Genomic DNA, 11,878 nt, shown 5'->3' on the forward strand with positions numbered 1-11,878 from the left:
CCCCCCCCCCCCCCCACGCTGTTTTCTAACTTATCTCTTGCAAATGTCTTGCATTATTGACATGACTTGATATAACACAAAGACGCACGGTGGGACAACCAAGCTGTACTTTATGTCTCATTCTAATATCAACTGACATATAAACTTTATTTTAATGAAATCAGCTGATACATATGCAGTATAAGCTGTTCTAATGTTAAAACATCCAGTTCCAACACTCATGGTCAGTGTATATTTTGCTGATATACTGCATATTGCTCTGCTGACGACAGAGGAGACACATTTTGGTTACCATAATGCTACTTGGTTTGCATAAGTTTATCAATTTAGCATACATATTAATAGCCCCCACTGCCATGTGTGGCATGAGTGACATGTGTTCTCAGTTTTGCGAAGAAAAGGATTCTAATTATCCAGCTGATTGTATTGGACTATATTGAGTTTTAGTAAGTCTGCTAATAAAAGACCATCTAGTTGTAGAACATGCTGCCAAGGTTATATAGACTATGGCATGGGGTTTTTTAGTGCATAATTAATACCACACGGAGACAATATAATATTTCAGCAGACTATGTGTGAGAGAAGCATTAAGCTTACATTTAATAGCATTTAATTCAGTTTAACAAGGTGTTGTTTTGCAGTTAAACTCACAATCACTATTAAATTTCTTCGGAATATAAAATGCTGTAACAGGCTGGCTTGGTGTGTTACTCTATGGCCTTTTTGTTTGGCTCGGACCATGCCAGGCAGGGTCGTCGGTTCAATTCCCACAGCGAGACCGTCTGCTGTAAGGAGAAGTGCATGCTGGCAGATGTTCTATGTTAAACTCAGTGGAAAGGGTTTCGCTGTGACCCAGAGGGCTCATTTGACAGGCCAACACGTACTAACTGCACACATGTTTTTTTCATATATTTGACAAAGAATGGTATGGATCTTTATTTTGTCTACGCTCTGTCCTCCACCATTTTTAGAAGTTGGTTCTGAGTGGGTTCAGCAAGAGTTCAAAACTATTTCATTTCATTAGACAATGAACTATTCAAAATCTGTTACATTTGAACTTCAGTTCAAATATGAAAAATCTCCAATACGAAGGCGTCTTAACAACATGTTAACATCTGGATGATTGTGGATGATTTTACCCATAAACAACTATCCATAGAGCGTCTTCTCTACTAACAGGAATCCAGCCCATGAATCCTGACCGTCCTCACAGCTATTGGGCAAACCGGAGAGCTAACAAAACATTATTATAACACCAGAGAAATGCAGTCGTGGCACATTAGATAAGTAAAATCCAGTTTGAAAATTGTGTATTCTACGCTAAAATCAAAATAAATCAGTACTCTTATCAGAAACTGTGGCCTTTGTTTGGACCAAAGTGGTCAGCGAGTTGTTTAACGGTCCAAATATTCAGTGTGGTGGAAATCTATATATAACGAGGGGAGTGTGTTCAGAAGTGTGTGCCAACTGGGTCAGTGCCTCCTTCTCTCTGGGTTCTGTGCTTTTAAGCCGTTCGGCCTGCTTTCAAGCCAACAGATGGCTGATTTAATATAGGCTATTGATATCAATACTCTAGTGAGTAAAACAATAAATACATCTGTTTTGTGCATGTGTCCATCCCTGTTGCTTGCTGCTGCAGTTGTTTTTATTCCCTCCGCTCACTTCGGACCATCCAAGATCCTTTCTATTCCAGCTGCTATTGTTCTTTTGCCGAGGCTCAGTGTGAGAGCGGCTGAGTGTCTGAAATGTGCAACTCGCACACATGCAGGAGCACATTTATGCACACACAGTCCCCCACAGAGCACATTCATTTGTATCATTTCACACACAAAAAAGTCTGGAATTCTTCATGCCCTGTGTTCCAGCCTTTGTGCATATATGTGTGTGTCAGAAACACTGCATAACCGAGTGCGCGATGAGGCCTAACACACACTCATACACACAGACACAGGCACACACACACACACAGAGGCACCCTGGCTGAAATGCATCCCAACCCTGGAATCAACAAATCATAAATCAGCAGATTTCCATCCAGTGTGGACGTCACAGATCAGGTTTAACATTCCTCCTCTGCAGCTGGAAGGGAAGCTGCAGGGGGAATGAAAGAAAGAAAGAAAGAAAGAAAGAAAGAAAGAAAGAAAGAAAGAAAGAAAGAAAGAAAGAAAGAAAGAAAGAAAGAAAGAAAGAAAGAAGGAGTATAGGCTGAATCTGATTTCCCTTCTTAGTCATGGCTTGGTGGCTTCAGACAGTGTGACTTTGGTGGAGAGGGTTTAGATCCTTTGGTTAATGTTAGTGTGAGAAGTTGGTCATTTTCACAGTTTATTAGCAGTATACTTCCTGGGTGACTAGAGCCAGAGAGAAACCTGCCCAGGGTCCGCAGTTAAAAAAAAACTAATACTAAATATGGCTAAATTGGCACATTTGTAAGCATTGCTATCAATGTGCACTGTCCTTGTAACTTTAAAATGTAGCCTTAAAAATCCATAGACGTTTAAAAAATGGAATCTCCAAAAGTGGAGAGGATGTATGCTTACTACAGTAAATTTGACTGAGATAACAGCAAAAAGAGAACACCATATAACATCGCATAACAAATAAAAGAGTAATAGAAGTTTTTGTATTGAACTTGTTGTTGTTTAAGATGGATGATTGTGGTAAAAATCCATGCTATTGCTAAAGACATTGCAACAAAAGTGAAGACGTGAAATTGTTTTTACCGGCCCTTGAACGCATCACTATCTTGTCCCAGCTGTTGTAATGGGCCTGTGCTGCGTTTATGGCGCAGTTAATATCAATTCCTACTTGTGACGTCCCACACGTCATTGATGTTGTTATTCTAATTGTTTCAGGCTGTTTTGTTGCTGTTATTAGACTATTACTGTGATGTATGCTGTTACCTTTTTCAATATAGGTCTGATTGTGGACAGAAGACCTAAACTCTCAAGTGGAGGAGTATTGCAGCATTGGTTGACTGATATTACGAGTCTGTCTGCTGTGTTAGATATTCCATTATTAACAAGTTATTTTATGGTGTATGGTCACAGGCTCCTATTTCCCAGCCTGAGCAAAGGTCACTTAACAAGCCTGGGTGATGAGAGACACACTCACACAGAAAGAGAGAGAGACTATTTTATAACAGCTCTCTCATACTACTTTTCCATTTATACTTTCTCCCTCTCCCTTGATTTCTTATTAATAATAGTAAATTATCAATAATAGTCAAACAGTTGTACATTTTATTCAATTTTACCCCCAACTTGTAATCATTTGTTCTTATATTGTATCTTGTTATTTCATGTATATGCTGTATGTGTGTGATGTGTGTCTATTTCGCTGCTGCAACACCGGAATTTCCCTTTTTTGGGATCAATAAAAAAATCTCTCCATCTAATAAGTGCAATAAATTATGTCTGCAGTAGGTGGCGCTCTGAGCTCACCCCCGGCACCTCCAACAGCGGAATAAAGGGTGTGTGTGTGTGTGTGAGAGAGAGAGAGAGAGAGAGAGAGAGAGAGAGAGAGAGAGAGAGTGAGTGAGAGAGAGAGAGCTTCCCCCGCCCATCCCTTCATCATTAGAAACCTCAGAGCATGAATTACCTCCAAAGTCATCGGCGAGAATTTACGACTGGTCAACAAAAGCACGTGACCGCCTCCCCCCCTCTTCTCTCTGTCTCTCCTCCCTCACCTCACCCCTCACCTCCCCCATCACACACACACACACACACACACACACACATACACACATACACACACCTCAATCCAGCACACTGACACACACACACCACCCCACCCCCATATTTGGACGGCGCATACATAGCTAAAAACGAAGTACAGTGCAACGCCATAATTCACTAATACATCATAAATCGTTGAAAGTACCCGCGTTATAACGACCAAGAGAAATCTAACAAATCAAGCGCCCCTTAGTACTCAGCCGTAAGCCTGCAACTCTCTAAAACAACCTAAATGAGCTCTTACTTTGTAAACTCGTTCTCGGGGCGCTACCCAAATGGCCCCGACTATCAACTGCTAAATTATGGAGCCGGCAGCGGCGCAATGAACGGCGGGACGTACAGGGACTCTTCCTCCGCCAACATGCACCATGCGACGGGCTCTTACGGCTACAGCTACAATGGCATGGACCTGACCGTCAGCAACCGGGGAGGGGGGAGCGGCAGCGCCGCCAACACCGGAGGACACTTTGGGGGCGGCTCGGTCCTCGGGGGCTCCAGGGGCTTCGGTTCCCCAGCAGCGGAGACGGGCTTCAGACAGCCGTCCAGCTGCTCTCTCGCCTCTGCGGCAGACTCCCTTCTGTCACCCGGTATTGGAGAAGCCAAACTGGGCGCCCAGAGCTCGTCTCCCCACTCGGAGCAACCAGGAAGCGGTAATCTCAGCTCTCCAAATCTGTCCTCCACCTCCTCCGGCGGCAGCGGCACGGCGCAGCGTTTCACGGAGCTGGACGACTCGTCGCCAGAGACCGAGGAGTTGCAGCACAAAAGGGAAGCCGGCCACGGAAGCAACCCGCCACCCAGGACCGGGCACCCGCAAAGGCAAGAGGGCGGCCCGGCAGGATCAGCCGCTGGCAGCACGACGGGAAGCGACACCCAGCCACCACAGATATTCCCCTGGATGAGAAAGCTGCACATTAGCCATGGTACATGCTGCTCTTGTGTTTCCAGCTTATTAGCCCTGTATCATAGGGCGATCATATTCATAATGCCGAAATATGTTTGGACACATGGGGTTGGGGACAGTTTAGGGCTTGTGCAATCTCCATGGTGCCCTGCGCCTTTTTGCACATACACTAAAGATTCAGCAGACTTATGCTGTTTTGATATGAGTCGAGTAAACTGACTGTTGAGAACACACACACACACACACACACATTTAGCCACGGTTCTTAATTTTGGTGTGTGCACCCCACGAAGCCTTTTCCACTGCGCCAATTTAATATTGTCACATAAGTGTCAGAAATCAGTAAGCGAGGTGTTTGGACCTCCCAGTAAAGCGCAAAATGTCTGTTGCGTTTTGCGTCTTGCTTTCCTGCAGATACAGAGCCAATATCACCGTGTGTGTTTTGTGCTAATTTGGAAATCAGAAAGTCAGTAAACAGGACAGCTGGCCAGCCCCTGGTTAACCAGCTGCAGTTGTGTGTTAGCGTGTTTTCTTAGTGCATCAGGGTGCAATTCGTTTTGCATTTCCCTTCTGTAGAAGCTAGGGACGCCGGGAGGTTGCTCCTCTGTATTTTCTCCCTTTCTTTTTTTATTCAGCAAATTTCACAAAAGCGTCATAAATCTGTCAGGGGAGAGGCAAGCCGGGCAGCAAAGCCCAGGCTGAGTAGCGCAGACAGATCCGGGTGGGAAAAGAAAAAACTAAAGCGAGGCCAGGAAGGCTTTTGAGGCTCCGGCTCCTTTGAAAAGTGAAGCTTTATTACGTGTGGGAACTTTATTTGGGAGGTGAGGCAGAGGACGGGGCAATTAAATCCCCGAAGGTAGCTAAAGGGAGTCAAAAGGGGGGATAGAGAGGGTGATGGTGACGAGGGGTTGTTAAAAAAGAAAATAGTAATGTGACAAATAAAAGCAGATCTTTTAGCACGGACTGTGGAGTGGAAATGGTCGAAATAAAATGTGTGAAGAAAGACTGCTGTCAGAATAAGGCAACATTTCTACACACTATTGTTAGGCCTTTACGCGCGGCGATTCGGATGAAACTAAGGGTGAAATCAACCTTCTGTATCGTGTGCATGTGTGTGTGGTTATAGAGGGGGTGGACACAATAATACCAACACCTGTAGCTACAATATACCAGAATGCAAAGCAACAAACCTGTAGAATACCTTTGTAAATGGATGTGCCGATCCAGTTGTTGGTGTTTTGTTTTTCGGGGATTTTTTTTACTAGGGTGTTCCTAAGGTGTTCATGGTATTTTGTCACATGTTGGTGCATCCACCCCCCCCCCCCTCTCTTAACAGCCTTTTGTTCGCTCCAAACTCTCAGATATGACAGGCCCGGACGGGAAACGGGCGCGGACGGCGTACACCCGCTACCAGACTCTCGAGCTGGAGAAGGAGTTCCACTTCAACCGGTACCTCACGCGGCGGCGACGTATCGAGATCGCGCACGCGCTCTGCCTCACGGAGAGGCAGATCAAGATTTGGTTCCAGAACCGGAGGATGAAGTGGAAGAAGGACAACAAACTGAAAAGCATGACCCTCGTCACCGCTGGCAGCGCCTTCCAACCCTAGAAATGAACCTATGTACATTCAAAAAATATATATATATATATCCATACCTCCATTTCTGTCGAAAGGTTATTCCAATGTGCAGGCTTCCCAGGAGGGAATAGAGAGACAAAACAGGAAAAAAGAAAGAAAACTTGAAGAAAATAAATAGAAAACCCGAGAAGAAGCCAGCAGAAAATGGAGCAAAAGAAGACGGTGATGAAGAAACATTTGTACAGTCAGATTCCAAATCCAGATATAAAAAACTCTTCGCATTATCAACGGAGTACTGTACAGCGGCGCAGCACTTTTTATTTGTTCAGCATGTTGGTCTTTGGTGTTTTAGGGCAACGTAAAAAAAATGACTGTGGTACGTGCTCTTCTAAAAACTAAAAAAAATGTAGTGTTCCTGTATGTTGTTGTCGTTTTTTAATCTTTCTGGACTAGAGGAGTCGAGATAAGGAAAGGATGAGTAATGCAACCTTCTATTTACGTCCTCCCTGACAACGTTGCTACCTACCTGTTGATGTCTATATATCGCTTTATGTGTCAAGTGCGACGTTTTTCTATTTAACAAAGTGCTTTCTAGAGATGTTAGCATGTGAGCTCTTGTTGTAAGTTGTTTACAGCCAATAATATGTGTATAGCCTCCAGTTTGAGTCCCCCCCCCCCCCTCTCTCTGTCAATCATTTGGCATTCACATCGGCTCCTATTTTTATTTAGGAAGCAGAAACGTCTCTCTCTCTTTCTGTGTGTGTGTGTGTGTGTGTTTGTGTGTGCGTGCGTGCGTGTGTGTCTAAAATCACAGCCCCGCTTACATTTCTGTATCCATCCATAATGTTGTGTATAGCTCTATTATTCAATAAGTGTAACTGTACATTATTGTTATTATTATTGTAATTATTGGATTCATGTTCGAGAAAGGATGTATATAGATATATATATTAACATTTTTAACTGTGACCAGTTGGCTGTTTGTAGTTGCAGATTGTGTGTGTGTGTGTGTGTGTGTGTGTGAGAAAAAATGTGTGAATGCTTGCGCGTGAGTGGTGTGTGTGAACGCATGTAAGATAGATGGCTACTGTACTGTAAGGCCTGTACGCTTTCTGCCAATGAGCTTTTTGTATTTGTTTGTAACTTGGAGTAAAAAAACAACAACAATAAAGTTCCCCGCATACTCATCAAAACCAGGCAGACTCAACCAGCTGCTCTTGTACCAAACTGCTCCACAAATGGCTTATCTGAGGTTGAAGAGCATGACATTTACACAAGCCAAGGGTTTTAAAAGTCTTCACGTCCCGTTGGAGTTGCGTCCTCGGCCGAAAACTAGTTTGGACCAATAAAACGTGATTATTTGCGCCGGTATGAATTTACTGTGAATAATTTAAATAATGTGAAAATGTGTGTCGCGTCATGCCAAAATCTGAGGTTGGTGTGTCAATTTATAACGTTTACCGTGCTGAGAAACAACCCGGGTTATTGTAGCTGGTCCGGATAGCTCCAAATGTGGGTCTGGACTAATTGCCTTAGCAAGCCGAGTCCAAATCTTGCAGATTCGAACATTAACTTTCTTGTGCTGTGCATTTTCATCTTCCACAACTTTCTACATACTCTCATGCATATTTCTGAGCCTTGTCTAAGGAAAATAGCTTTAATAACTTCCAGGGTTTAATTCTACCAAATCATTCAAGCTTGACAACCGAAGTGCGTCATGCGTAAAGACGCATCACCGTCCAGAGGCCTGCAGTCTGCTTTCCAGGCCACGTTTTAACCCTGGACGCCAGATTTCCAAGGCGACAACTCGACTCACAGCATCACAGGCGTCAGGCTCCCCACTCACGAAACAAGTTGCATAAAACACACACATACTCTACACACACAGAACAGACGCACGGGCCAATTTTCATCCCTGCTGACCAATCCTGACAAGACAACAAACTACCCGCGGTGGACAAATTGGTCACTTTTCTCTAAACGGCCTCCCTTTTTCCGTCCTGACGGAGGCCACTCCCGGGCAAATTAGGTTACTTTTTCCCGATTTCCAACTGTAAACAACCAACTGAACTTTTAAACTCACCGAGCGATACTGCTTCAGCTTCCGTGCTCATACACGGATCTATTTGTGAGCTGATGAAGGAGAGGGGGGGTGAGGACGAGGTCCAGCTCCGAGCCTCATCTGGACACAACCGCTATCTCCTGCCTCTTCTGTGTGCGTATGTGTGTTGAGATATATTTTTTTAAAGCTAACCTCCTTCTGCTAAGGGCCAAACTATAAAAGAGGAGGCAGCTTTGACATTTACATGTCAAACGCATGAGGGTTTTTATCTCCAAGTTGGATCGTAAAGATCAGGCCTGGCCTCAGACTGATACCTCTCACTGGCTCTCCTCTGGTCACGTGGGGTCCATAAAGTTAGTTTTATGGTTTTGGGGAGTTGACAATGTACTATATATTTCACATTCTAGAAAGCAAGTGACGGTTTAACGGCTTCGCGGGGATCCTAAAGGGGTCAGTAAAGTAGAGACAGAGCGCGAGGGCGGGTGGTGTGTTTGTGTGTGTGTGAGAGAGAGAGCAGGCCATTACCGGCCGCTGCTCCAGCTCCGGTTCACTCGCGGAGCCCGGCGAGCTCCACTCTCTGCCGCTCTGGACGCTAGGAACAGCCGGTGGATAGAAAGAGTCAGCACGCACAGTAAGTAGTGTTTGAATGCTGTCTTTAAGTAAGGGCTATAGAAAGGGGAGGGGTGGGAGGTGGCAAAGGAAGATAGAGCTGTGTAATTACCATGTCACTCACTCACTGCGGTGCTGCTGTATTAACGCGCTTGCTGAGTGCCACGAAACTCCGGTGTGTTTGAGAGGTTGTTGTGGCTGGTCGGGACCGCGCGACGGCGGTGGCGTCACAGGTGGACTGAAATGCTGTGTGTGGGCACGCGCGCAGTTGGGTGTACATTTGGGTAGCCCCCAAAATATGCGTTTTAGTGCGTGCGTAATGATGGCACACATGCACAGGCTCAGTCTGGAGAGGCGGCTGGCAGCAGACTGAGTGGTTTACACCAGAACGGTCGTTGTGTATCCGTGGGTGTCAGCATGTGAGTGTCAAACACACAAAATGTTTTTACAAAAATAAAACGAAGAGGAAAACGTCGGTGTGCTTATAATGAATTTGAACATGGTGTTTTGGATGCCTTAATAGTGCATTCAATGAACAGACCCAGAATAGTTGTGAAATTTCTTTTGGATAACAGACAAATATGAGTATCATTTTGGGAAGTTAGTTCACATTCCCTCCCTGAATGATATTACTGCCAATCAACTACTAAAGTATTTATTTGAACGTATTGCATTGTTAGCCTATTTATTGTTGTGTAAGGAGACCGGCAAAGTAGGCTTTTTATTGCATGTGTATGCTGTCTTTACTTATGATAATAAACGTCTTAAATATGTAATCCTGCAGCAATTTTGGAGAGGAGCGTTCATCTGTGCGTTTGTTTTGTCACTTTTACGCACGGCCATTGTGTGCGTAAAAATGCTTTCAACAAAGTATTAAGAGTTGGAGAAATGCCCGCAACGTTAAGCAAGACGGGGTTGGGCACACACACACACACACGCACACACACACGCACACACACACACACACACACACACACACACACACACACACACACACACACACACAAACACACAGTTGTGACATGCGTCCTTGGGTACAAGAAAATATTTTTCCGTCCTCCGCCCTTGTATTTTCCCGGCAGGATGGGTGTGAGTGAAAAAGCGTCGTGGATACGAACATCCCCAAGGCTTGCCATCAGAGACCTTCCAGGTTATTTTACACCACAGCTATGGCCTGTTGTGTGCCTGTTGTAGATGCTGTTTTTGTTGGAGAGAAGATTGTAAATCAAATCAAATTGGAACCAGACGCTTGGGCTTTCGAATTAACCTCATGTATGTAAAAATTCTATAGAATTGTTCAAACATAGGGCACAAAACACTCAAACCAATATCACAATTAGACAATTAGAACATCCACTGACACTGCACTAGGAATTATGAAACGCGTGAAAACCCAAACTAACTAAGTGAAATCCAACAGTCACACCGAAACTATTCACTGACAGCAGCGTATCGAAAAGACAGATGGAAATACACAATTCAACAATAAGAAGGACACCAGCCTGATTGAAAAACATAAAATATTAATGGAAGTACTAATGTGGCACATCATGTATCCGTTGAAATCAACAGTAATGTAAGACAATTGTTTTAAACCTTGCATTCACAAGCAACCAACACCTTCATGCGTCATGACGTAATAAAGAAAACACTGTGTTGTGAATAAAATGGGAGGAGGGGAGGGGGGGGGGGGTTGTTACAGTAGGGTACAGTCTCCCACTGCTCCCACTGTACCCTGTATCTTCTATAGTTCTCCACACTGCGTCCCTCTGGCTGCCCTCTGATGTCTGAAGCGGGACTCGAGCTGTAAGCCCGGCTACCAGTCACGCGGCGTCGTGCTCTCCTCGCGCACGCCCGCTTCTTATTGCTTAGATCCATCATGTAAATTGTTTAATGTCTCGTGTCACGGCGGATGCTCATATTTCGCGAGACACCGAGCGGAGTTTCAAACTTTTTTTCCCACCCCTTCCTTTCAGTCAGTCAGTGCGTCACAGCTCCCGGTAGATAACTTCAAACTGGCGATGAAACGAGCTTCGTCACAATAAGACAGTTAAATTAATAGTTCTCCTTTTGTGTTAACGCCAAGCTCAACATGGCGCCCTGAAGAGGCCGACAAATACTAAGCATGGAGTGGGGGATGCTTCCTCTCATTCCCATACAACACAACCTAGTTACTACTGCTTTCTAAAATCAGACAAAGTGGAGGTTTAAGTTAACTTGGATTAAATTTCAGGAAATAAAATTACACAATAGGATAAGGAAGGCCATGAGATCCAGTTTAACATTGTTTTTCGTCATCAAAACGCATAGCTTTAGGAGGATTTCCTTACCACAATAGGGGTATTTTATTTCAAAAGCTTTACCCAATGCATGTCCATGTCCTATGTATTTTTTAAATTAGCCTAAGTACACTTTTTTTTCTATCCACTTTCTTTGACTATCTCAAATTGTAGTTATTTATTGTCCACTTTTTTACAAAGAATGATGAGCCAAACTCGTTCTTATAGTATTTAGAGTGGGCTACTTCACAGATGAGTGTATTTTTTCCTCCCCACGACCACACAGTTAATGCGCTGTCCTCTGCGCCCCGCTAATAAGAGAGGAGGTTTCTGCTCTCGGAAGTCCTCTCTGCACTCAAACTCTCATTTATTATGTTCCCTTTACACATGAAACCAGCCTGCCCCAATGCATTCTCAGTCTGGGGATTCCTGGCGCTGCCCTCCACCTTTACAAGTATTTTTCACAAACTTCACACGAATGTTATTCATGCTCGGGATGCCATAAATTATTCAGACTGGAGGAAAAATACCAATCTCTGCTAAATTATGGTTAAATGAAAAAGGAGGTTACAACAGACGTACAGTAGGTCTTTCTTTAATTTCAATTCGTTCTTCTGAAAATAGAAATAATGAGAAAAATGTATATTTCTTTTCAGGCTGTATTAAAAATGGAACCCTATGTGATTATCATATCCTAATGACATATTTGCCCAT

General features: G+C 44.1%; 2 protein-coding genes across 3 annotated transcripts in view; both read left to right on the top strand.

Moving 5' to 3' along the window:
• The window catches only part of hoxb3a (homeobox B3a), an 86,558-nt gene that overhangs the window by 14,579 nt on the left and 60,101 nt on the right, over positions 1 to 11,878 (top strand). Inside the window, exon 1 of one of the 2 annotated variants that reach the window (XM_034894475.1) lies at positions 8,741 to 8,907. The exons of the other annotated variant lie outside the window; for it this stretch is intronic. The gene's annotated coding sequence lies outside the window, so the exon portion shown is untranslated. Of the gene's footprint in view, positions 1 to 8,740; positions 8,908 to 11,878 lie in introns of those variants that run through there. 2 annotated transcript variants of the gene reach the window in all.
• On the top strand, positions 3,779 to 6,365 carry hoxb5a (homeobox B5a). The gene is made up of 2 exons (XM_034894481.1): positions 3,779 to 4,654; positions 5,997 to 6,365. The coding sequence occupies exons 1-2, from the start codon at positions 3,967 to 3,969 to the stop codon at positions 6,242 to 6,244; spliced, it is 936 nt and encodes a 311-aa protein (XP_034750372.1). The 5' UTR covers positions 3,779 to 3,966; the 3' UTR covers positions 6,245 to 6,365.

This window comes from Etheostoma cragini, chromosome 15 (assembly GCF_013103735.1).
Source record: "Etheostoma cragini isolate CJK2018 chromosome 15, CSU_Ecrag_1.0, whole genome shotgun sequence".
In the NCBI taxonomy this organism is placed as follows: domain Eukaryota; kingdom Metazoa; phylum Chordata; class Actinopteri; order Perciformes; family Percidae; genus Etheostoma; species Etheostoma cragini.